This window comes from Oncorhynchus masou, chromosome 10 (assembly GCF_036934945.1).
Source record: "Oncorhynchus masou masou isolate Uvic2021 chromosome 10, UVic_Omas_1.1, whole genome shotgun sequence".
Taxonomy (NCBI): Eukaryota; Metazoa; Chordata; class Actinopteri; order Salmoniformes; family Salmonidae; genus Oncorhynchus; species Oncorhynchus masou.
In genome coordinates, this window is record NC_088221.1 from 33,968,958 (window position 1) to 33,994,445 (window position 25,488).

Sequence of the window (25,488 nt, forward strand, 5' to 3'; positions counted from 1 at the left end):
GTGTACCCTGCCCTGGGGTATTGGGATATTTCTTTAGACCAGAGGAAAGAGTGCCTCCTACTGGCCCTCCAACACCACTTCCAGCAGCATCTGGTCTCCCATCCAGGAACTGACCAGAAGCAATCCTGCTTAGCTTCAGAAGCAAGCCAGCAGTGGTATTCTGCTGGTTTTACTGTATAAGTGACAGACTCGCTGAGCCCCACATCGAGCAAAGTAACCAAACCAAGCCATTAGTTGGCCCGTTCCACACCAACCAATCTCCCCATTATTAATGCAGCATGCTGACATCCCACTCCACAGGACTCAAAAGGAAAGCATTTCCTGATTAAATAGACAAGAGCACAATTAAATTACCTAGGGCTCCTGCACATATATCCCTTTGAGCGATCCCGCCTAGTCTTAAACAATAAATAGGGTTTCCTCTATCGTAATCGCTCCTCTTTCACCCCAGCTGCCAAACTAACTCTGATTCAGATGACCATCCTACCCACGCTAGATTACAGAGACATAATTTATAGATCGGTAGGTAAGGGTGCTCTAGAGCGGCTAGATGTTCTTTACCATTCGGCCATCAGATTTACCACTAATGCTCCTTATAAGACACATCACTGCACTCTATACTCCTCTGAAAACTGGTCATCTCTGTATATCTGTCGCAAGACCCACTGATTGATGCTTATTTATAAAACCCTCTTAGGCCTCACTCCCCCTATCTGAGATCTCTACTGCAGCCCTCATCCTCCACACACAACACCCATTCTGCCAGTCACACTCTGTTAAAGGTCCCAAAAGCACACACATCTCTGGGTCGCTCCTGTTTCCAATTTGCTGCAGCTAGCGACTGGAACAAGCTGCAACAAACACTCAAACTGGACAGTTTAATCTCAATCTCTTCATTTAAAGACTCAATCATGGACACTCTTACTGACAGCTGTGGCTGCTTTGTGTGATGTATTGTTGTCTCTACCGTCTTGACCTTTGTGCTGTTGTTTGTGCCTAATAATGTTTGTACCATGTTTTGTGCTGCTACCATGTTGTTATGTTGTGTTGCTACCATGTAGTATTGTCATGTGTTGCTGCCTTGCTATGTTGTTGTCTTAGGTCCCTCTTTATGTAGTGTTGTCTCTCTTGTTGTGATGTGTGTTTTGTCCTATATTTATATTGTATTTATTTAGTATTTTTAATCCCAAGCCCTCGTCCCCACAGGAAGCCTTTGACTTTTGGTAGGCCATCATTGTAAATAAGAATTTGTTCTTAACTGACTTGCCTAGTTAAATAAAGGTTAAATAAATAAAAAATCTAGTGGTTAAGAGCTTTGGGCCAGTAACCGAAAGGTCGTTGGTTTGAATCCCCAAGCCGACTAGGTGAAAAATCTGTTGACGTGCCTTTGATGAAGACACTTAACCCTAATTGCTCCTGTAAGGCGCTCTGGATAAGAGCGTCTACTAAATTACAAAATAAATGTTTTAACAAATATAAATAAACTTTACACAACCAGATATTAGTTCTAACAATCAAAGGATGTGATTTAGTCCAGTCTTAAAGCTGGACCTTAAGCATAACACAATCAATGTGTCAATATTCATAATATTAAAAAAACATGAGATATGAAGATTGCATTAGATACAGTGGATTCAGAAAGTATTCAGAACCCTTGATTTTTCCACATTTTGTTACATTACAGCCTTATTCTAAAATGCATAACATATTTTTTCCCTCATCAATCTACGCACAAAATCCCCACAATGAAAGGGCAAAAATAAGTTGAGACATTTTTGCAAATGTATTAAAAAACAACAGAAATAACTTACATAAGCATTCAGACCCTTTGCTTTGAGACTCAAAATTGAGCTCAGGTGCATCCTGTTTCCATTGATCATACTTGAGCTGTTTCTTCAACTTGATTGGAGTCCACTGTGCTAAATTCAATTGATTGGACATGATTTGGAAAGGCACACACCTGTCTATATGAGGTCCCACAGTTGACAGTGCATCACTCTTAAATGGAAGAAGTTTGTAACCACCAAGACTCTTCCGAGAGCTGGCCCCCGGCCAAACTGAGCAATTGTAGGAGAAGGGCCTTGGTCAGAGAGGTGACTCTGATAGAGCTCCAAAGTTCTTCGGTGGAGATTGAAGAACCTTCAAAAAGGACAACCATCTCTGCAGCACTCCACCAATCAGGCCTTTATGGTAGAGTGACCAAATGGAAGCCACTCCTCAGTAAAAGGCACATGACAGCCCGCTTGGAGTTTGCCAAAAGGCAACTACTGGACTCTCAGACCATGAGAAACAAGATTCTCTGGTCTAACGAAACCAAGATTGAACTGTTTGGCCAGAATGCTCAGAATCACGTCTGGAGGAAACCTGGCACCATCCCTACGGTGAAGTATGGTGGTGGCAGCATCATGCTGTGCGGATGTTTTTTAGCGGCAGGAACTAGGAGACTAGTCAGGATTGAGGGAAAGATAAATGCCGCTAAGTACAGAGAGATTCTTGATGAAAACCTTCTCCAGAGTGCTCAGGACCTCAGATTGGGGCAAACGTTCAACTTCCAAAAGGACAACAACCCTAAGCACACAGCCAACACAATGCAGGAGTGGCTTCGGAATAAGTCTTTGAATGTCCTTGAGTGGCTCAGCCAGAGCCCGGACTTGAACTTGATTGAACATCATCGAACATCCAACCTGACAGAGCTTGGGAGGATTTTCAGAGAAGAATGGGAGAAGCTCCCCAGTTGTGCCAAGCTTGTAGCATCATACCCAAGAAGACTCAAGGCTGTAATCACTGCCAAAGGTGCTTCAACAAAGTACTGTGTAGGATCTGAATACTTATGTAAAAAATATACACAACCATTCAAAAGTTTGTGGTCACTTAGAAATGTCCTTGTTTATGAAAGAAAAGCACATTTTGTTGTCCATTAAAATAATATAAAATTGATCAGAAATACAGTGTAGACATTGTTAATGTTGTTAATGACTATTGTAGCTGGAACCGGCTGATTATTCATTTTTTATGGAATATCTACATAGGCATACAGAGGCCCATTATCAGCAACCACCACTCCTGTGTTCCAATGCACGTTGTGTTAGCTAATCCAAGTTTATCATTTTAAAAGTATATTAGGATGGGTAGTTTGAGAAACAGACGCCTCACAAGTCCTCAACTAGTAGCTTCATGAAATAGTACCCGCAAAACACTAGTCTCAACGTCAACAGTGAAGAGGCAGGATGCTGGCCTTCTAGGCAGAGTTACAAAGAAAAATCCATATCTCAGACTGGCCAATAAAAAGAAAAGATTAAGATGGACAAAAGAACACTGGATAGAGAAACTCTGCCTAGAAGGCCAGAATAAGGCTGTAACGTAACAAAAAAAGAAAGGTGCCTGAATACTTTCCGAGTGCATTGTACATAAGATGATTCCAAGTGAATCATCTTATTGTAGCCTAAAGTTTAGTCAAAGGATGAGAATAAGCCACTAAAATAAGAGGAGTGGCCAGAGGTAAAATTGGGGGCATAGTATTCTCTCTTGTTATAGCTACAGGCTATTTTCTCATACTCAACAATGAAAAGCCACTGTATCTGTTGTGAATCGGTTGAATCGTTCTTTGCTCCTCCATGAGTGCAATGCCACCCTTGCCAACCAAAGTAGAAAAATATTTTTTGTCCTAAATGACACCCTATTCACTATGTAGTGCACTGCTTTTGAACAGGGTGTATGGCGCTCTGGTCAAATGTTGTGCACTCTATATGGAATAGGGTGCCATTTACAGGGGACACATACAGGGGACACATACAGAGGCTAACAGAACACACAGGGGTCTGTTTGTGTCCCCAGTGGCCATCGCAAGCTGGGCACATAGAGAAGGAGGAGGGGGTAGGAGGAGAAGAAGGGGCATTTTTGCATCTTATTTTTGCCTGCTTATGTCATCACAATCTTGTCATTGTGGGCTGATGTGGGATGATGGAAGGTCAGGCTAGAGAACACAACACAAAGCTCATCATGTCATGGCATTCATTGTGCTCTGTGTCACTTTGCTCCCTCCATATCACTGAATATCACTTGTAAGTAGTAAGTATGCAACTTATGTCCCCAAGAAGGCAAACCCTGAAAATAGGTCATGTGAGAAGTTACATCATTCACAAGAGGACTTGCTCAACTCTTACTAAGTTCTGTATCATGAATATCAATGAGTTTTAAGTTGCTTCTATAGCCCAGGAGTAATCTTCATAAGATGCGAGTAGAACACCATTACCTCTACAGTACTTACAGTAGGCTACATGACCTCCTCAACATCTTGTCCCTTTGATTTCTCAATATCACTTGTAAGCAGTAAGTGTGCAACTTTTTAAGTCCTCAAAAGGACACACTGAAAATGGGTCAAGTGAGGAGTTTCCCCACTTCTTCTACAGTAACAATGCCTACAAGAGTGTACTTGAGCTACAAACTCCTCCTCAATCTATATCAGTGCTTCCAATCTTGTATTCCTTGAGGAGAAGTGCCCCTATTTGCATGCAGCAGGGATAATTGAGCCTCAGAATCAATTTCCTGTTTGGAAATTTTCATTATAGATGGCAGCAGTAACATTTTTTGATGTGGTCACATCACATCACAGTTCTATTGTATCTTTTCACTATCACAACTACTGAGACCGGGTCTAGTAAACTTGTTACAGTTACATTGATGTATTGATCAAGCCAGGGTTGTTTATTTTTATGTCCTTAAATAAAATAACCCTAATGTTTGTGAGTTGTTGTTATAGCTTATTGACTTCATATTCAAATAAAATCTGAAATTATTGCGGGAAATTGTTTGAGACAAATGTTAGTTAGTTTCGTTTACTTCGGATTCTGTTAATATTGGCAAACCTTTGAACATCGAAGTAAACAATACATGATTTTAAGTTAAATTCTATTAAACATTCAAAGTCTGCTGATAATAATTCAAACAGGCATAGCTAAAGGACTGTCAAAGTGTCATAAATGTTTTTCACCAGATTGGATGACTTGGATCATGGTTTTACAATGCAGTCATTTCAATTTGATTATGTGCCTCCAGAGGTTCCCGAGGACTATTCCTATTGATTTAGTTTAGTTGACTGCCAGGAAATCCTTTAGTTGGACAGTAACTGCTCAGGCACATACAAATGTTGTAAAACTACTGGTTTAATGAATCGCATAGCTAAGGTAAATACAAAAATAGATTTAAACAAATTAACAAAGGGAAAGGAAGAAATAATATATAACGTGACAGTTTATTATCATTAAATCCGCTATTCCATCACAAAATAACACCTAGGTCACTTTTCCACTGAATAAACGTATTCTTGTCATATTTCAGAAATAGAGTAATTTTGAGAGTCTGTTTTACACGGCCAGATCTTCCTTTGAATAAACATTTGATCCTCCTCCCCCTTCACAACTTCACGAAATTGAAGAAACAATGGACACTGAACACTTAAAAGTGAATACAGAGTGAGTAACGAATAAAAAAATACTTACAGAAAGACAGAAGAACAATATTCACTGCCGAGAATCTCCAGCACCCCATAATCTTAACATAAAAATGTAAACCCGGTCAAAACGTCGTGGTCGAACTGTATCTTTCTATGTATTTGAGAATGTGAGTAGTGAGTTTATTGAAGCTGTATTCAGTGGAACAACTGGTTGGGCTTGGGGCTTTTGGCTGGAGTTCCGTGTAGGCAGATCCAGATGTTTTTCATCCAGCTGTGTTAAGGGACCCGCCCAGGAATTGAACTTGATAAATATCGGATCCAAAATCTGTAGAATGTGGGGTGACAGGGTGAACTGGGATGTGTAGTAGGATAATATAAATAGTACTCCTAATACTAATAATAACAATAATAGCTCAGAACGATCATTCTTGAAAATTGAGGGTGCAATTGTCTTTGTGTTTAGATGTTGTCGGCTTTAGTCTTGTCTTTATATCTGCCATGTGTGTTTTGCTGTGTTTCATTTATCGTGCAACGTTAGGCTATTTATTGTCTCACAGCCGAAGACTTTTCCGGGAAAAGTTATTATATTCTATTCACTTTGAGCTAGCAATAACAGCCTAATTTACACGTTCACTGTGCATTATGATGCAACAGATTGGTTTTTTGCTAACACTTTACACATGGCTTATAAAGGAGTTTTAGCTTATATATCATTCTGTAATAAACCGATATAATAACACAATGTTTGTGTGATTGTTATTTTGGTTGTTGTCAAATATTGACATGACTGTTATAATGCCAGTATTTCCAGTTGATGATGTTTTTTGCTAAGGACACGGGACAGGGCGGACAGCAGCTGATGTGTCTCGTGACACTCAGGTGAGTTGAGGCAGAGAGGAAGCGATGAAGCGAGAGGATTCACTTTCGCCAAAATCTGTCCAAAATCTGGTCTTAATTTGGACCAAAGCTTGTCGCCTGCCTTCCCACCGTTGGCACAACGACTCCCATAGTTAGGGTGGGTACATTAGCATCTCGTCACAGATCTCTGGTTGAGGTTGGGAAAATAAAAGGGTTAAAAGTGCGCATGCGAGGTTATGTCTGGCTGCTATACCCCTGACAACAACACACAACTCAGGAAGATATGATGGCAGACTCCGGACCCAAGGAAGTAGCGGTGATCGGGAACACCGAGCTCACCTCGGCAGAACTAGATAACAACATTAAAAACACGGTATAGCTTCAAACGTATTCGTATTGTCAAAAAGCGAGGCATTTGTACGTAGCAAAGTTGTTAGGGAGCCTGTTTGAATGAGTTGGGTTTTCTAGGCCTGATTAATCCACGGAGTTTCGCAGAGAACTCCACTGAGCCAGCAGCAGCTGTAGGTAGCTGCATGTGCAGGAACTGACCGCTAAAAGTTCAACAACTCATTGTAATGTCCACGTCGACATAAAGTGAAGTTAGCTAGATCGTTCTTATTAACATGGTTAGCTTGACCATTTCCAGGAACTAGCTAGCTTGCTAGCCAACAACTTTTTTTCTGCTACAAAGTTTGCTAATTTGACAGGAGGGGCCAGCGGTTTAAAGGGACTTGGCTTATGTTACAAGTACTAGGACCAGCTTGACCAATTATTGATGCCCATGATTGCAAACATACATCAAATTATATTGCATTATTATTGTTACCATGTTATGATGTGCATTGGCCTATTCTAGATGGTTGAGATTGAAAAAGGGACGAGTCTTCTACGAAAGATGGAGATCAGCGTTGCAGAGGCAGAGAAAAGGACTGGGAAGAATACAGTCAACATGCAGGAGATATACACTGTTTATCTAATTGAGACACGGTAATTATGCCTTATCTGTGTGAATTCTCTCAAACTATTTGTGATAGCCTACATCTCCCAGGCCAGTACTACCATTTTGTGACACTGCCATGAACAGCTACTTCCACAATCACACCTATACCACCTTGTCTGCTCATAATTCCACACTGTCATTACAGGTGATCGATCTGGCCATGATGATGATGATTCAAGCATCTGACTCTTTTAGAATTATGTGGGCGGCAGGTAGCCTAGTGGTTAGTGTTGGACCAGTAACCGAAAGGTTGCTAGATCGAATCCCCGAGCTGACAAGGAACAAATCTGTTTTTTCTGCCCCTGAACAATGCAGTTAACCCACTGTTCCTAGGCCGTCATTATGAATTTGTTCTTAACAGACTTGCCTAGTTAAAGGTAAAACATTTGAAATTAGACACTCCATTCATTGAGAATGTGTTCTTTTAAGTTTGGTTTGTTCAAGAATTGCACATCACACCAGCTTTCTTTCTTACTTTTATCTAGCAAGCTATCTATTTACTGGTTTCATTTCATGCAATCACACAATAAACGTGCACACACGGAAATCATGTAAGCACACAAGCTATACATACTGTACACACACACAAACACACACTGGGCCTTTGTTTACCAGTGGGCCATTGAGAAGGGAGTGTATTGGAGGAGTGTATTGGAGCCAGGCACTCAGTTCAGTTAGACTGGAGATTACCACCCAGCTACTTATTTTCCTGTATTTAACTCTTTCCCTGCTCTTTTCCCATCCCTTTCTCCCTAGTCCTTGCTGCTGGATCCACATATACTTCTAAAGTTGAAGTCTCCCCTTCTTCCCCTTTATCTCTCTTTCTCTGTCAGTAGTGTTTCTCTCTCTTGCTTTATGTCAAAGTGTTGGCATCAAGAATTCATAGAATGTTGGATAATACTGTACTTGGTACCTTGAAAGACGTCTTAGATGCTGTAACATGAATCAAATGTTTAGGTGGTACTCTTAGTCAAGTGCAGTTGTATGACTTAAATCCTTCCCTCTCTTCTGACAGGCCGGTTGATGCTCTGACAGAAGGTATAACCCCAGACTCCTTATGGCGAAGATACAGCGAGTTTGAGCTTCTCAGAAACTACCTGTTGGTCACCTATCCCTTTGTCGTTGTTGCCCCATTACCTGAGAAGAGGGTATGTGAGAACAAGGAGGATGCCTTGGATTAAATTAATGCAGTGTAGTTTAGGAAGTGATATTTGTAACATGATGTACTTACTACAGTACCTGTAATGCTCTGTACAACATCCAGTTTTATGTTGAAGACATTCCTGAAGCTAATGTTTTGTCTCCTTATCAATATAGTAGTAATTATTTGTCTGTTTCTCACAGGCAGAGATTGTGTGGCACAAGCTGTCGGCGGACAACATGGACCCAGACTTTGTGGAGAGGAGAAGGGTTGGACTGGAAAACTTCCTGCACCGAGTCGCCTCCCACCCAGTTCTCTGCAATGACAATATCTTCTATATCTTCCTCACTGAGGTCAGTTACAGATGTAGTATCTTTATTTGACCAGTATTGTCGCAGCAAAATCCTGCAGCAGCAGTATTTGAACTATTCTTCCATTCACACTTTTCCGCCGATGTAATGTTGCTTGATCCGTAGTTAGGCTATTAGCTCTAAGGGTTGAGAGTTTTGTAAATAATGTCTTATGAAGTAGGCCTTAAGCTAAACTCTTTACTGTGCTGCTGTAGTCGTTCTGTCATGGAGAGTTGATAGGATCACCTTCGACCTTTTGAGTTGATGGTGTGACAGAGTGCCCCCATGCATCAGGTTCTCCTATCTCTAATGGTCTTTGTCAAAGTCACACAGCATCCTCTCTCTGTCCAGCAGGATAAAGATTGGAAGGAAATGGTGTACGAGACAGGATTTCAAGCAAAGGTACTCACTCCATCAGCACTTTATGGTCTTTTCGTGGTTGCATTGTCCTGTCAACTTTCTTTGATAATACCTTACCGGGTGACCTCATGTGACTTTGCAAACCATAGCGGTGTAATAAAGGTATATTGTAAAGGTTGTAATCTGTGTACATTTATTTTTATATATATAATACTTATTCTGATACATCATATTTTATGTCTCAAAGGTACAGTGTTGTCTAAAATTATTCAAGTCATCAATAGCAACTTCTGAACTAACAAACATAGGAAACCATTTGATATTTAATTTGTCTTTTTTTTAATACAGGCTGATTCCAGGTTGAAAGCTGTGAATGCAGCATTCAGGGTGAAGAATCCAGATGGGTAGGTCATAGAAATGTTCTGTCCCAAATGACACCCTAAAGGGTAAACTGTATGATAGGGCTGTCACGATACCAGTATTGCAATATTTTTTTCCTTGGCAAAAAGGGCAACACGAAGCAGACCATACTCTTTGGTCCTTTAATAACCTGCTGTATGTAAAATATTGTGTGCCATAATGTTTGTGTCCAACATTAGGGCTGTTTTCTTGAAGTTTTTTTACCTTTCCACAATACTAATGAGTATCGTGATACTGGTATCGTCCTGGCCCTGGTGTATATAGTGCTCTGGACTCTGGTAAAAAGTAGTACACTTTATAGGGAGAATAGGGTGCCATTTCGGATCCATCCATTGTTTTCTTGTCAGTTTTCTTTTGTGTGGAGCCAAAAATGCACTTCTATCTCCATGTGTTGTAACATTAATAATTTGGACTCTGTCTCTACTATCCATCTCATTCCTCTTTTTTATTTGATGTACTGCCATACTTTGTTCTGGGACTGTGTGGGAAGTACAGTAGGAGCAGGTCAATGTCAGTTCCAACATTGACTATTGTCTTGTTTATCTGCCTTGCCTGGAAGAAAGTGTTGATTCTTGTTCTTCTCTGGCCCTGGCGTCTGCAGAAGGTTTACAGAGTTGAAACACTACAGTGACGAGCTACAGACTGTACTCTCCCAGCTGCTGAGAGTACGGGCGGTAAGTACAGGCAGCTGTCGGCATATTCACACGTCTTACTGACAACCAGATCTGGGTTCAACTATTATTTGATCTTTCAAATACTTTGAATGTTTGGTCTAGCTTGCCTGTAATGCCAGATGGGTGAGGTTTGGAGTTTTGGAACTATTCAATTGTTCCATTGAGCTGAAGCTGAATTGAGCAAAGACAAAGTATTTTAAGTGATTTCAAATAGTATTTGAACCCATGTCTGTTTACTATACTGCCAGCTGTAACATACATTTTACTGACGAGACTAGACATACAACTAGCGTTAAAACACATGAGCTGGGCTGGAAGTTGATATGCATCAGAAGGATAAATCGCAGAGCTGGTCTTGTCTGATAAAGGTGGATTGGCTGCTGCTGTAACACACAACTTAATGACTAGACATACTGCCAGCCGGTTGTAACACACATAAAAGGGCCACAATTAGACGGACTACACCATCCAGCACACTGCAAGTTGTAACATACAACCTAGGTTTGTGTCCCAAATGTCACGCTATTCCCTCCAGTGTGGAAATTCACATACATTACACAGATAGACCAGCTGTATGTTTTATCTGATAGAAGTGGATTTCTACTTGTTTTGAGAAAACAGTAACACATACTGCTTCCCCATAACTGAACAAGGGGGGCTATGTTGCATTCAACTTACGGTAGCTAGGTACCCAGACCACATGTGCATAGTAAGTAGAACACTCCTCAATAAAGCGGCTGTCTGCGACACTACCTCACTATTGTCTCTGTTTCATAACACCATATGTAACATAACATGGAAGCAGCAGTATCAAAGAAACTGTGAAATTTAACCTAGAACTTGACCACCTTCATCCACTCAGAGGGTAGCAGATCGACTGTATGGGGTGTACAAAGTGCATGGAAACTATGGACGAGTCTTCAGGTAAGAGTCATGTGTTTGGACGAAAGGGTGTGTGTGTGTGTATAAAGCTGTTGCATTATGTACTATGTAATGTTTTAAGTGTATGTCAAATGCATACTTGTGTTTTTTTGTGAAGTATGTTCTCCATGTGTTGGACAGTGAGTGGAGTGCCATAGAGAAAGAGATGGGAGATGGACTACAAAGTGCTGGCCATCACATGGATGCGTAAGTGTTTTCAATAACCACGTTTCCTTCCACATTTTTTATGCGAGTAAAGTCATATCGTCCAAAACAAAATCACGACAGCTGTGATGGAAACAGGAAGTTTCAGTGTAATTTTATAAATGCCGACAGATCATTTGTTCGTTCGACATGGTGAGATCTTTTTGTATCTGTAAAATTAATTATGCTGAAAATGTTATTGGAAATGCCTTTAGGTGCAAATATTGATATAATAACCAGCATGTCGAAGTAAATGTGGAGTCATGCGATGATATGGTGTGGTTCTCCCACACAATTGATGGTAGAGTTGAAAATGCAATGGAAAAGTGTATTGTGTGTGCACTACTGTACTTCATCACATTTTCATCTGGAACAAGTCCATTTGGTGGACGCATTCCACTACTGGGAAAATGTGTATTTGTTTTATGCGGTTACTGGAATATTTGCATGAAAATCTCTTACAAATTGGTTGGAAACCTACCTAGTGATACACAAACACACTGAGTTGTGCAAGGCTACTTACCTTCAAGTTTGGCTTATACAAGCGGTTTCTGTAGCTCGAGGCAGCATGAAGTACAAGTACACCTCCTGGACAGGACGCTAGTCTATTGCAGGGCCTTACCACCAATCTGTCCACTCAATGCTTTGTCTTATCCCATGTAAATAGTCAGTTTTTCGTATATTTTAATCTCACTTTCTATATACGAACTAATATACTTTCCTGCAAACTGCCTCACCCAATATGGTACAGATCTGCTATTTTTATTCCTTATAACTGGAACCTCCTTCAGGAGCTAGCCAGCTAACTAGCTACCAGTCTTCGTTAGCCACGGCTAGCAGTCTTAACCTTTAGCTCGGACACCAGCCAGCTTTAGCTCGGATAATACCTACCAGTCTGCACAGTGCGATATCAACCCAGAGCATATCGGACTGCTTCTCTATCACATCACCGGATTCCTGCCGCAAGCTCTGGACCATTACACCGGATCATCGCCGCTAGCTAGCTGCAATTGAGTGACTACTGTTAGCTAACGACTCTGTCCCGACGCAAGCACTGGTTAGCCTTGAGCTAGCCTCTCGTAAGGCCAGTATACCAGCTAACTTCTTGGGCTACAATACCACTTTTGCCAATTGGCCTGGACCCTTTATTGTCGACACGGAGCCCCGCCTGTCCAACACAACTGGTCTGCCAACGTAATCGTCCGTTGTGGTTTCAACAGGCTTTTCCGTTGCGGTGTCGCCAAAGACCCATCCGCTAGCTCCAGCCCGCTAGCTTTCTGAACGCCGTTGTCTCCGGCTCGCCTAACATAGTAGCGACTACCGAATGGTTCCCTTACTCGCCTATTGCTGCTTTTTGGACACTATGATCACTCGGCTACAAAGCTGATGCCTGCTGGACTGTTCAATAACGCGGTACCTCTTTTTGATTACCTGTCGGCCCCAACCTCGAACTCGGGTCATGTGCATACCTAACTGACCCTCTCTGCCCATTCATCGCCATTTACCCATTGTTGTCTTAGCTCTCCCGATCAACACCCTTGATTGCTTTATGCCTCTCTAATGTCAATATGCCTTGTCTACTGCTGTCTCGGTTAGTACTTATTGTTTTATTTCACTGTAGAGCCCCCAGTCCTGTAGAGCCCCCAGTCTCAACATGCCTCAGATGGCTCTTTTGTCCCACCCCAGACACATGCAGAGACCTCACCTGGCTTAACTGGTGCATCCACAGGTACAATCTCTCTCATCGTCACTCAACTCCACTGTACTCACATCCTACCATACCCTTGTCTGTACATTATGCCCTGAATCTATTCTACCACGCCCAGAAATCTGCCCCTTTTACTCTCTGTTCCCAAAGCACTAGACAACCAGTTCTTACAACCTTTAGCCGTACCCTTATCCTACTCCTCCTTTGTTCCTCTGGTGATGTAGAGGTTAACCTAGGCCCTGTAGCTCCCAGTAACACACCTATTCCCCAGGAGCTCTCATTTGTTGACTTCTGTAACCATAAAAGGCTTGGTTTCATGCATGTTAACATCAGAAGCCTCCTCCCTAAGTTTGTTTTATTCACTGCTTTCGCACACTCTGCCAACCCTGTCTGAAATTCTAAATTTTCCATCCCCAACTACAACATTCTCCATCAAGATAGAACTGCCAAAGGGGGCGGAGTTAGCCTGCAGAGTTCTGTCATACTATCCAGGTCTGTGCCCCAACAGTTTGAGCTTCTACTAGAAATCCACCTTACCAGAAACGAGTCTCACTGTTGCTGCTTGTTATAGACCCCCCTCAGCCCCCAGCTGCGCCCTGGACACCATATGTGAATTGACTGCCCCCCATTTATCCTCAAAGTTCGTACTGTTAGGTGACCTAAACTGGGATATGCTTAACACCCCGGCTGTCCTACAATCTAAGCTAGATGCCCTCAATCTCACACAAATTATCAAGCAACCTACCAGGTACAACCCTAAATCTGTAAACGGGGGCACCCTCCTAGATATCTTCCTAACCAACCTGCCCTCAAAATACACCTCTGCTGTCTTCAACCAGGATCTTAGCGATCACTGCCTCATTGCCTGTGTGTATGATGGGTCCGCAGTCAAACGACCATCCCTCATCACTGTCAAACGCTCTCTAAAACACTTCAGCGAGCAGGCCTTTCTAATCGACCTGGCCCGGGTATCCTTGAAGTATATTGACTACATCCCGTCAGTAGAGGATGCCTGGTTATTCTTTAAAAGTGCTTTCCTCACCATCTTCAATAAGAATTCCCCGTTCAAAAAATGTAGAACTAAGAACAGATATAGCCCTTGGTTCACTCCAGACTTTACTGCCCTTGACCAGCACAAAAACATCCTGTGGCGTACTGCATTATCATCGAATAGCCCCCGTGATATGCACATTTTCAGGGAAGTTAGGACCCAATATACAGGAAATTTGCATCCTATAGCACAACCCCCCCCCCCCCCCCCCAAAAAAAAAAGTTTTGGGACTGTAAAGTCCGTGGAGAATAAGAGCATCTCCACCCAGCTGCCCACTGCACTGAGGCTAGGAAACACTGTCACCACCGATAAATCGAGAATTTCAAAAAGCATTTTTCTATGGCTGGCCATGCTTTTGACTCTGCTACCCCAGCCAACAGCTCAGCACCCCCCACCCCCTGCAGCTAGCAGATGTTCTGAAAGAGCTGCAAAATCTGGACCCCTACACATCAGCTGGGCTAGACAATCTGTACCCTCTCGTTCTAAAATGATCCGCCTCAATGGTTGCAACCCCTATTACTAGCCTGTTCAGCCTCTTCCGTATCATCTGAGATCCCTAAAAATTGGAAAGCTGCCACGGTCATCCCCCTCTTCAAAGGGGGAGACACTCTAGACCCAAACTGTTATAGACCCATATCTATGCTGCCCTTCCTTTCTAAAATCTTTGAAATACAAGTAAGCAAAAAGATCACTGACCATTTCGAATCCCACCGTACCTTCTCCGCTATGCAATCTGGTTTCCGAGCTGGTCATGGGTGCACCTCAGCCATGCTCAACGTCTTAAATGATATCATAACTGCCGTCGATAAAAGACAGTACTGTGCAGCCGTCTTCATCAACCTGGCCAAGGCTTTCGACTCATTCTTATTTGCAGACTCGATAGCCTTGGTTTCTCAAATGACTGCCTCGCCTGGTTCACCAACTACTTCTCAGAGTTCAGTGTGTGATATTGGAGGGCCTGTTGTCCGGACTGCTGGCAGTCTCTATGGGGGTTCCACAGGGTTCAATTCTCGGCCGACTATTTTCTCTGTATACATCAATGATGTCGCTCTTGCTGCTGGTGATTCTCTGATCCACCTCTACGCAGGCAACACCATTCTGTATGCACCTGGGCCTTCTTTTGACACTGTTAACAAACCCCTAAACGAGCTTCAATGCCATACAACACTCCTTCTGTGGCCTCCAACTGCTCTTAAATGCTAGTAAAACTAAATGCATGCTCTTCAACCGATCGCTGCCCACCCGACTAGCATCACTACTTTGGACGGTTCTGACAGAATATGTGGACAACTGCAAATACCTAGGTGTCTGGTTAGACTGTAAACTCTCCTTCCAGACTCACATTAAAGCATCTCCAATCCAAAATTAAATCTAGAATCAGCTTCCTATTTCGCAACAAAGCCTCCTTCACCCATGCTGCTAAACATACCCTCATAAAATGTACTATCCTAGACTTCAACAATCTCATTTACAAAATAGCCTCCAACACTCTACTCAGTAAATTGGATGTAGTCTATCACAGTGCCATCTGTTTTGTCACCAAAGCCCCATATACTACCCACCACTACGACCTGTATGCCCATGTTTGCCTGCCCTTGCTTCATATTCGTTGCCAAACCCACTGGCTCCAGGTCATCTATAAGGCAGGGTTTTACCTAGCAAAGACTTATCTCAGCTCATTGGTCACCATAGTAACACCCATCCGTAGCACACGCTCCAGCAGGTATATTTCACTAGTCATCCCCAAAGCCAACACCTCCTTTGGCCGCCTTTCCTTACAGTTCTCTGCTGCCAATGACTGTAATGATTTGCAAAAATCACTGTTTCTGGAGTCTTACATCTCCCTCTCTAACTTTAAGCATCAGCTTACCGATCATTGCACCTGTAAATAGCCCATCCAACTACCTCATCCCCATATTGTTATTTATTTTTGCTCTTTTGCACCCCAGTATCCCTACTTGCACATTTATCACTCCAGTGGTAATGCTAAATTGTAATTATTTTGCCACTATGGCCTATTTATTGCCTTACCTCCCTAATCATACTACATTTGCACACACTGTATATAGATTTTTCTATTGTGTTTTTGACTGTACATTTGTCTATCCCATGTGCAACTCTGTTTTTGTCGAACTGCTTTGCTTTATCTTGTTCTCAACTGGACTACCTGGTTAAATTACAGTAAAATAAGAGTCCCAAGCAGAGACGCATCTGGTTCCAGTTATATAGTCTTTGGTATGATTCGACCTGGGATCGAACTCCCAATCTCAGGTTAAACACTAAGGCAATTTAGTTGTAACCATGCAATAATATACCATATTAATCATAATTTTATTGGATTACAACAGGATTGTATGTCAAAAAATGATGCAATATATAGTGAAAATGTTGCCATTTCAGACATAGCCAACCTCTTTCCTTACCCTCTGACCTCATACAGACTCACTAAAAGTAGCTGATATGTCGGTGTTGCACAACGCCATTTCCCCCCCAGCAACGCTGTACATATTACATGGTTTCTAGTTAAGCTATACAACACATTTACCGTGTCTTGATTTGAAAGCATTTCATATTTGATGCATAGAGTCTGCTGTAGCATGAGGACTGGGGAGACTTGAGTTGTGGAGGTTCTGGGTTCAAACTGAGAACTGGCTGGCAAATAGCCAGAGGCTTTTACCTACAACTTGGGTGCTGTGTATAGTTCTTTGAGTGACATGAGTGGTCTCGGGCCATGTCCTTGGAGTAGTAACATGCACCCACACCTCAGAGTAATAACATGATTTGCCCCTACCCCGTCACTGATGGTTACTAGATTGTAGGACTCAATTCTAGAGGTCTGGGGTCACAGCGCTTGGCCACTGAGGCGTATCAAGTAAGGCAGAATTTCTATCAACGTTCGAGTCCAAATGGGGACTGGTCAAAGGTAGTCCACTATATAGGGTGCCATTTGGGATGCAGATACCTATAGCTTTTAAAGGGATACCTCAGGATTTTGTCAATGAGGCCCGTTAACTACTTCCCCAGAGTCAGATGAGCTCATGGATACCAGTCTCTGTGTCCATTATGAAGGGAGTTGGTGTTAGTTTCATGAGCCAATGCTAACTAGCATTAGTGCAATGACTGGAAGTCTGTGATGTCTACTAGCATTTGCGTTAGTTAGCCACTTCCTTCAAACTGCATGCAGAGATATAAAAATGGTATCCACGAGTTCATCTGACTCTGGGGGAATAAAGCATATGTCGTTCCCCATCCCTCTGTTAAAGGTGTGATTGTTGTAAAGCAAATGTATTCATATGGACTCCCGTCTTGTCTACAGGTATGCTGCTTCTGTAGATGATATTCTGGAGGAGGAGGAGCACTATGCTGATCAGCTGAAGGAGTACCTGTTCTATACTGATGCACTAAGGTATTTACTACACTGGGACTGCTTCTGTAGGCCAAGTACATATCACTATATAAACCAGGGGTGTCAAACATATGACCCGCGATTGGTCCAATCTGGCCCACGGGTGGTTTGAGTTAAAACAAAATATATATATATATTTTTTTTCTTTTTTGGGGGGGGGGGGCAAACGCAATATACTAATGACTAAAATCAAAGTGAGAATGTGTAGAAATTATAGTTTCTTGTCTGTCCATCTTGCTAATAATCACTGTCCTGAAAGCAGGTAGGGAGCATCGACATTTAAATAATGATGGATAGAGGACTATTTTTAGCAAATTTTGTCGGCAAGGCAGTACATCCAATCTTGATGCGGCCCTCCAGACCTCATTGAAGATGGCCCCTGTTGCAAAATAGGTTTGACACCCCTGAAGATCATCATGCCAAATCACTAGTCAGTCTGCCCTAGGTTGTATGTGTTATGTAGGTAGCGTCACATCCTCACATTACCTTGACGAAGACCTGTGTGGACAAAATTCCCAAGGCATATAGTGTACTCACTGAGCCCCCCCTCATTGAATCTATAGAACAGCCCTCTGACCCTGTGTGTGTGTGTATGGTGCATAATGGTCATACATGTACAGTAGCAACCATAATAAGCAACTTGGCATCAGTCCATCCAGTAGCAGCCATGCTGATCAGCAAAGGCCTCTGTTTCTGCAGGGCGGTGTGCAGAAAGCATGAGTTGACACAGTTTGAGCTGGAGATGGCTGCACAGGACCTAGCCTGTAAGAAACAGCAGAAGGAGGAACTGGTCACTGGGGTGAGTTATCTACAGTACCAGTCAAAAGTTTGGACACCTACTCATTCAAGGGTTTTTCTTTCTCTTTTTTTCTACATTGTAGAATAATAGTGATAGTGAAGACAAACTATGAAATGACACACATGGAATCATGTAGTAACCAAAAAAGTGTTAAACAAATCAAAATATATTTTAGATTCTTCAAAGTAGCCACCCTTTGCCTTGACAGCTTTGCACACTCTTGTCATTCGCTCAACCAGCTTCGTGAGGTAGTCACCTCGAATGCATTTCAATTAACAGGTGTGCTTTGTTAAACATTTATTTGTGGAATTTCTTTCTTAATGCGTTTGAGCCAATCAGTTGTGTTGTGACAAAGTAGGGTTGGTAAAAGACCAAGTCCATATTGCAAGAACTGCTCAAATAAGCAAAGGGAAATGACCGTCCATCATTACAGTCCATCAACACATGAAGGTCAGTCAATCTGGAAATGTACTTTTAACAAGACACACCTGTTAATTGAAATGCATTCCAGGTGACTACCTCATGAAGTTGGTTGAGAGGATGCCAAGAGTGTGCAAAGCTGTCAAGGCAAAGGGTGGCTACTTTGAAGAATCTAAAATATATTTTGATTTGTTTAATACTTTTTTTGGTTACTACATGATTCCATATGTGTTATTTCATAGTTTTGATGTCTTAACTATTATTCTACAATGTAGAACATAGTAAAAATAAAGAAACCCTTGAATGAGTAGGTGTCCAAACGTTTGATTTGTTATCAGACCCTTTACTCTTCAGTACTTTGTTGAAGCACCTTTGGCAGTGATTACAGCCACAAGTCTTCTTGGATATGAAGCTTGGCACACCTGTATTTGCGGAGTTTCTCCCATTCTTCTCTGCAGATCCTCTCAAGCTCTGTCAGGTTGGATGGGGAGCATCATTGCACAACTATTCTCAGGTCTCTTCAGATATGTTCAAGTCCGGACTCTGGCTGGGCCACTCAAGGACATTCAGAAACTTGTCCCGAAGCCACTTCTGTGTTGTCTTTGCTGTATTCTTGGGTTTGGGGTCCTGTTAGACTGGGGCGAAGGTACACCTTCCGAGGTCCTGAGCACTCTGGTGCAGGTTTTCATCAAGGATCTCTCTGTGCTTTGCACCGTTCATCTTTCCCTTGATCCTGACTTGTCTCCCAGTCCCCGCCGCTGAAAAACATCCCCCATGATGTGATGCTGCCACCACCATGCTTCACCGTAGGGATGGTTCCAGGTTTCATCCAGATGTTACTATTGGCACTCAGGCCAAAGAGTTTATGCTTTCATCAAACCAGAGAATCTTGTTTCTGATGAGTCTTAACTTCATGTGCCTTTTACTGAGGAGTGGCTTCAGTCTGGCCACACTACCATAAAGGCCTGATTGGTGGAATGCTGCAGAGATGTTTGTCCTTCTGGATGTTTCTCCCATCTCCACAGAGGAACTCTGGAGCACTGTCAGAGTGACCATCAGTTTCTTGGTCACCTCCCTGACCAAAGCCCTTCTACCCCGATTGCTCAGTTTTGCCGGGCGGCCAGCTCTAGGAAGACTCTTGGTGGATTCAAACTACTTCCATTTTAAGAATGATGGTCACAGTTTTCTTGGACATTTTTTTTTTTTGGTACCCTTCCCCAGATCTGTGCCAAAACACAATCCTGTCTCTGAGCTCTATGGACAATTCCTTTGACCTCGTGGCTTGGTTTTTGCTCTGATGTGCACTGTCAACTGTGGGACTTTATATAGACAGGTGTTTGCCTTTCCAAATCATGTCCGATCAATTGAATTTACCACACGTGGACTCCAAACAAGTTGTAGATTTTTTATTTTTTTTTTTGTAGACTGAGGGGGGAAATGTATTTAATCCATTTTAGAAAAAGGCTGTAACATAACAAAATGTGGAAAAAGGGCAAGGGGTCTGAAGTGTGTGTGAAGCTCTCAAGGCAAAGGGTGGTTAAGTTGAATCTCAAATATTCCATGTGTCATAGTTTTGTTGTCTCCACTATTGTACAATATAGTGCAACATTTTAAATAAACCCTGGAATAAGTAGGTTGTCTCAACTTTTGACTTGTGTGAGGGACTACTCGACTAAAACAATCTCGGTTGACCAATAGCCTAGCCTAAGACCAAACAAACGACCAGTCGACTAATTGGGGTCAGCCCAAATACAAAGTGTACAGTAGGATATAGAATCCATTTTCTAAAGAGCCATGGAACTCACCAGAAGATAATGACACAATAGATCACATACAGTAGCAAGCACAGAAATGCGTACATTGAATTTGATCAAAGTTAAGCTTATCCAAATGGCCAGATGGAATGTTTCTTTCCCTCCCTGTGTTCAGACTGTGCGGACCTTCTCACTGAAGGGGATGACCAGTAAGCTGTTTGGCCAGGAGACTGCAGAGCAGAGGGAGGCTAAGTTACAAGTGTTAGAACAGCAGCTAAAGGAGGGAGAGGAGGCTGTTAAAGAGAAGAACACCGAGAGCGAGTGAGAAACCCTCCAATCTCTTCTCTCGGTCTTCATATTTTTCGCTCTCTCTGTCAGTCGATTTGTCTAGCATGTTATAATTGAATCACTAAATTTGCTGCTCTAATCAGCTGCTTTGAAAGTTTGACCAGCTGACCATATTTTTTCATTTCAATTATTTGAGAAGGTTCTAAAGCAAGTCTGTCTCCCCAGTGAGTTTGTGAAGACTGCCTGGGAAGACATTGAACGCTTTAAGGACCAGAAGGACCGGGATCTGAAGGAGGCCCTAATTAGCTATGCAGTCATGCAGATCAGCATGTGCAAAAAGGTAGGTGACACCTCCCCACTGATACTTAAAACAGAGTATTCTGCCCTGAAATGTTTATTTTGTTATTTTATCAATGCCAAATATGTTAATACTTATTTTTCTCTGTTTCTGTCTCACCCCTCTCTCTCTCAGGGAATACAAGTGTGGACCAACGCAAAGGAGTGTTTCAACAAGATGTGATCTTCAAGGCCAAAGCAGACCCTTCAAAAAAACTGCCAGAACAGGCTTATTTTCAGGGGACTCCTCCTGGAGCTTGCATCCCAAATGGCACTCTTTTCCCTATGTATTGTACCACTTTTGACCAGAGCTCTGGAGTTTATGCACTATATATAGGGAATAAGGGTTGTTTTTGGGACTCATTCCTGGACATTCATTCTACTGAAGTATCCATGGCAGTATACTGAGAGGTGTGTTGATCAGTTATACACAAGAGAATCAGTTTATTCCTTTTCTATGTCTTTATCATGTCTGATTGCTGGCTGCTTAGATTTGTCCACTTGCCATTGCATTTTTTTGTCAAATGTATGTGTTTTTTCGTACACATTTAATTTTGCTGAAACGTGGATTTTTGTAAGGAAAATCACTAAGCACTTTCACTGTGTTTATAGCGATGGCAAGAAATGTGGACTGAAGCTAATTTTCCAATGCTGCCTTTTACACAATGTTAAAAATAGATAATGAGATTTGTTCTATAAGAACAATATTCTTTACTTTTTTGTCATTTTCATGCATACTTTACTGATTCTGCTTTTGTAAATGTTTTACTCTCTTGAGTGGACCATGTGGTTGGTATATTGACGTTTCTGTTTTCTCTACTCTCTCATTGCATTGTCCCAGTGTACTAAATAAGTGGTTCAACCTTTTGGGATGTTTTTGTATATTTAAAGGCCTTTCTGTACTTTTCCATTCAAGGTTGTAATCTGGCACTGGGTCTTAAGTAGCCACTATGATGAATGGCAGTGTTGTCATTTCTGGAGTGGGTGGTTCAGTGTTTTTGATCAATCTAGCCAAAGGAATAGGAAGGTCACAGGAAAAACAGGATGTGATAATTGCCTTATGTTGGTGCTTTATGTGTACTGGGGATGTGGTCCAAATGGCTCCCTAGTCCCTATGTAGTGTATACTTTTCAAATGTAGTGCACTATATATAGGGAAGGGTGCAATTTGAGACAACCCCAGGCCTCTTGTATTTTAGTTCACTCTAAGGGCCAGGGGAGGAGGTGTAATGTTAATCATTCATTTGAGATGAGATCAGAACACCGGCAGGAAATGGATACTGTTTATGCGGTTGTAATCATTGTGCCAAAAATACACTAATAAATATGAAGTCTAGTTGTCAGTCCTTAAATCATGTTTTTACTCATGAGACAAAACAAAGTTTAGAGAATGTGTAATATATGTATATAGACTACTAGTCAAAGGTTTGGAAACACCTACTCATTCCAGGGTTTTTGTTTAATTTGACTATTTTCTACTTTACTATTGTAGAATAATAGTGGAGACATCTAAACTATGAATAACACAAGGAATCACGTAGTAACCAAATAATTGTTAAACAAATCTACAGTTGAAGTCGGAAGTTTACATACACTTATGTTGGAGTCATTAACTTTTTTCAACCACTCCACAAATGTCTTGTTTACAAACTAGTTTTGGCAAGTCGGTTAGGACATCTACATTGTGCATGACACGCATTTTTTTTTTTTTTCAATTGTTTAGACAGATTAATTTATAATTCTGTTTCACAAAAGTTTACATACACTAAGTTGACTGTGCCTTTTTAACAGCTTGGAAAAATTCCAGAAAATTGTCATGGCTTTAAGCTTCTGATAGGCTAATTGACATCATTTGAGTCAATTGGAGTTGTACCTTTTCGATGTATTTCAAGGCCTACCTTCAAACTCAAGGCCTCTTTGCTTGACATCATGGGAAAGTCTAAATAAATCAGCCAAGACATCAGAAAAAAATTTGTAGACCTCCACATGTCTGGTTCATCCTTGAACAATTTCCAAATGCCTGAAGGTACCACATTCATCTGTACTAACAATAGTAAGCAAGTATAAACACCATCGGACCACGCAGCCATCATACCGCTCAGGAAGGAGACCTGTTCTGTCTCCTTGAGATTAACGTACTTTGGTGCGAAAAGTGCAAATCAATCCCAGAACAACAGCGAAGGACCTTGTGAAGATGCTGGAGGAAACTGGTACAAATGATCTATATCCACAGTAAAACAAGTCCTATATCGACAACCTGAAAGGCTGCTCAGCAAGGAAGAAGCCACTGCTCCAAAACCGTCATAAAACTTACTACGGTTTGCAACTGCACATTGGGACAAATATTGTACTTTTTGGAGAAATGTCCTCTGGTCTGATGAATCAAAAATAGAACTGTTTGGCCATAATGACCATGTTTGGAGGAAAAAGGGGAAGGCTTGCAAGCCGAAGAACACCATCCCAACTGTGAAGCACGGGGGTGGCAGCATCATGTTATGGGGGTGCTTTGCTGTAGGAGGGACTGGTGCACTTCACAAACTAGATGACATGAGGGAGGAAAATTATGTGGATATATTGAAGCAACATCTCAAAACATCAGTCAGGAAGTTAAAGCTTGGTCACAAATGGCTCTTCCAAATGGACAATGACCCCAAGCATACTTCTGAATTTGTGGCAAAATGGCTTAAGGACAACAAAGTCAAGGTATTAGAATGGCCATCACATAGCCCTGACCTCAATCCTATAGAAAACTTGTGGGCAGAACTGAAAAAGCGTGTGTGAGCAAAGAGGCCTACAAACCTGACTCAGTTACACCAGCTCTGTCAGGAGGAATGGGCCAAAATTCACCCAACTTATTGTGGGAAGCTTGTGGAAGGCTACCCGAAACATTTGACCCAAGTTAAACAATTTAAAGGCAATGCTACCAAATACTAATTAAGTGTATGTAAACTTATGACTCACTGGGAATGTGAAGAAATAAATAAAAGCTGAAATAAATCATTCTCTCTACTATTATTCTGACATTTCACATTCTTAAAATAAAGTGGTGACCCTAACTGACCTAAGACAGGGACATTTTTACTAGGATTACATTTCAGGAATTGTGAAAAACTGAGTTTAAATGTATTTGGCTACGGTGTATGTAAACTTCCGACTTCAACTGTATATATATTTTATATTCTTCAAAGTAGCCACCCTTTGATTACAGCTTTTCCTTCACTCTACAATTCAAATATGAAGGCCAGATTCACACAGTCTCTTCTCAACAGTTTATGTTGAGATGTGTCTGTTACTTGAACTCTGAAACATTTATTTGGGCTACAAGGTCTGAGGCTGGTAACTCTAATTTACTTATCCTCTGCAGCAGAGGTAACTCTGGGTCTTCTTTTCCTGTGGCGGTCCCCATGAGAGGCAGTTTCATCACAGCGCTTTGTTTTTGCGACTGCACTTGAAGAAACTTGAACATTTGTTGAATTTAGATTGACTGAACTTCATGTCTTAAAGTAATGAAAAAGTAATCTCTTTGCTTATTTGAGCTGTTCTTGACATACTATGGTTTTGGTCTTTTACCAAATAGGGCTATCTTCTTTATAACATTCCTACCTTGTCACAATTAAGAAGGAAGGAAATGCCACAAATGTACTTTCAACAAGACATGCCTGTTAATTGAAATGCATTCCAGGTGACCACCTCATGAAGCTGGATGAGAGAATGCCAAGAAATGTGCAAAGCTGTCATCAAGGCAAAGGGTGGCGACTTTGAAGAATCTCAAATATATTTGAATAACACTTTTTTGGTTACTACATGATTCCATGTGTTATGTCATTGTGTTGATGTCTTCACTATTAATAAAGAATAAAGAAAAACTCTGGAATGAGTAGGTGTGTCCAAACTTTTGACTGGTATTGTATATATTTCTATGGGAAAGGAAAGGAGGCTGACTGAAAGATACACATTGTTCCATTATGCGTTTATCAGACAGAAGCAATCAATGTTCAGTGAATGCTGCCATCTGTTGTTAACTTAAAATAGTGTTTTGGTAATAAATGCTCGAGAATCAATTTACATTTTTAGGCCCCGTTTGCTCTGTGATTTATGTGATACAGTTGTGCTCTAATCAGATTAATGTAGTAGCTAAAGGTTAATTTGTGTACTAGTGAATTGATTTAATAGTAAGTTCTTTAACAAATCTTTGTTTTATTTTTTGTTAATGAGGAAGTTTTGATATGACTATCTGTCAAACAGTATTCTGTTTCTTGAATGCATTAAACATCGTGTTTTGGGAACAAATAGTAGCGTAGTCATATTCTAGTTCTGCGTGCGAGCGCGCTAAAGATATGTAGAAAA

General features: G+C 41.5%; 2 protein-coding genes across 4 annotated transcripts in view; one reads left to right on the forward strand and one right to left on the reverse strand.

Moving 5' to 3' along the window:
• Positions 1-5,709, reverse strand: part of LOC135547560 (TGF-beta receptor type-2-like) — a 30,823-nt gene extending 25,114 nt beyond the window's left edge. Inside the window, exon 1 of the mRNA XM_064976669.1 lies at positions 5,499-5,709. Coding sequence (XP_064832741.1) covers positions 5,499-5,547 — 49 coding nt within the window. The 5' untranslated portion in view covers positions 5,548-5,709. The remainder of the gene's footprint in view (positions 1-5,498) is intronic.
• Positions 5,710-6,342: 633 nt separating this feature from the next.
• Positions 6,343-22,484, forward strand: LOC135547561 (sorting nexin-4-like). Of its 3 annotated transcripts, none has more exons than XM_064976672.1 (14): positions 6,343-6,467; positions 7,167-7,297; positions 8,326-8,458; positions 8,655-8,804; positions 9,153-9,203; positions 9,510-9,565; positions 10,183-10,255; positions 11,118-11,179; positions 11,318-11,383; positions 17,456-17,545; positions 18,245-18,344; positions 20,694-20,839; positions 21,032-21,146; positions 21,279-22,484. In XM_064976672.1, exons 2-14 carry the CDS (start codon positions 7,167-7,169, stop codon positions 21,324-21,326), a joined length of 1,221 nt encoding a protein of 406 aa, XP_064832744.1. In that variant the 5' UTR covers positions 6,343-6,467; the 3' UTR covers positions 21,327-22,484. The 3 variants fall into 3 exon arrangements, with proteins under 3 accessions (XP_064832744.1, XP_064832742.1, XP_064832743.1); XM_064976670.1 differs by lacking the exon at positions 6,343-6,467 and adding an exon at positions 6,503-6,683; XM_064976671.1 differs by lacking the exon at positions 6,343-6,467 and adding an exon at positions 6,504-6,683 and having other exon boundaries at positions 9,156-9,203.
• The last annotated feature ends 3,004 nt before the right edge of the window (positions 22,485-25,488 follow it).

Excerpts from the sequence above, each read along its gene's own strand:
- LOC135547561 (XM_064976670.1), top strand. The coding sequence starts at position 6,594 with ATGATGGCAGACTCCGGACCCAAGGAAGTAGCGGTGATCGGGAACACC. Across the intron at positions 9,204-9,509 it reads AGACAGGATTTCAAGCAAAG|GCTGATTCCAGGTTGAAAGC; the intron begins GTACTCACTCCA and ends TTTTTAATACAG. Across the intron at positions 17,546-18,244 it reads TTCTATACTGATGCACTAAG|GGCGGTGTGCAGAAAGCATG; the intron begins GTATTTACTACA and ends CTGTTTCTGCAG.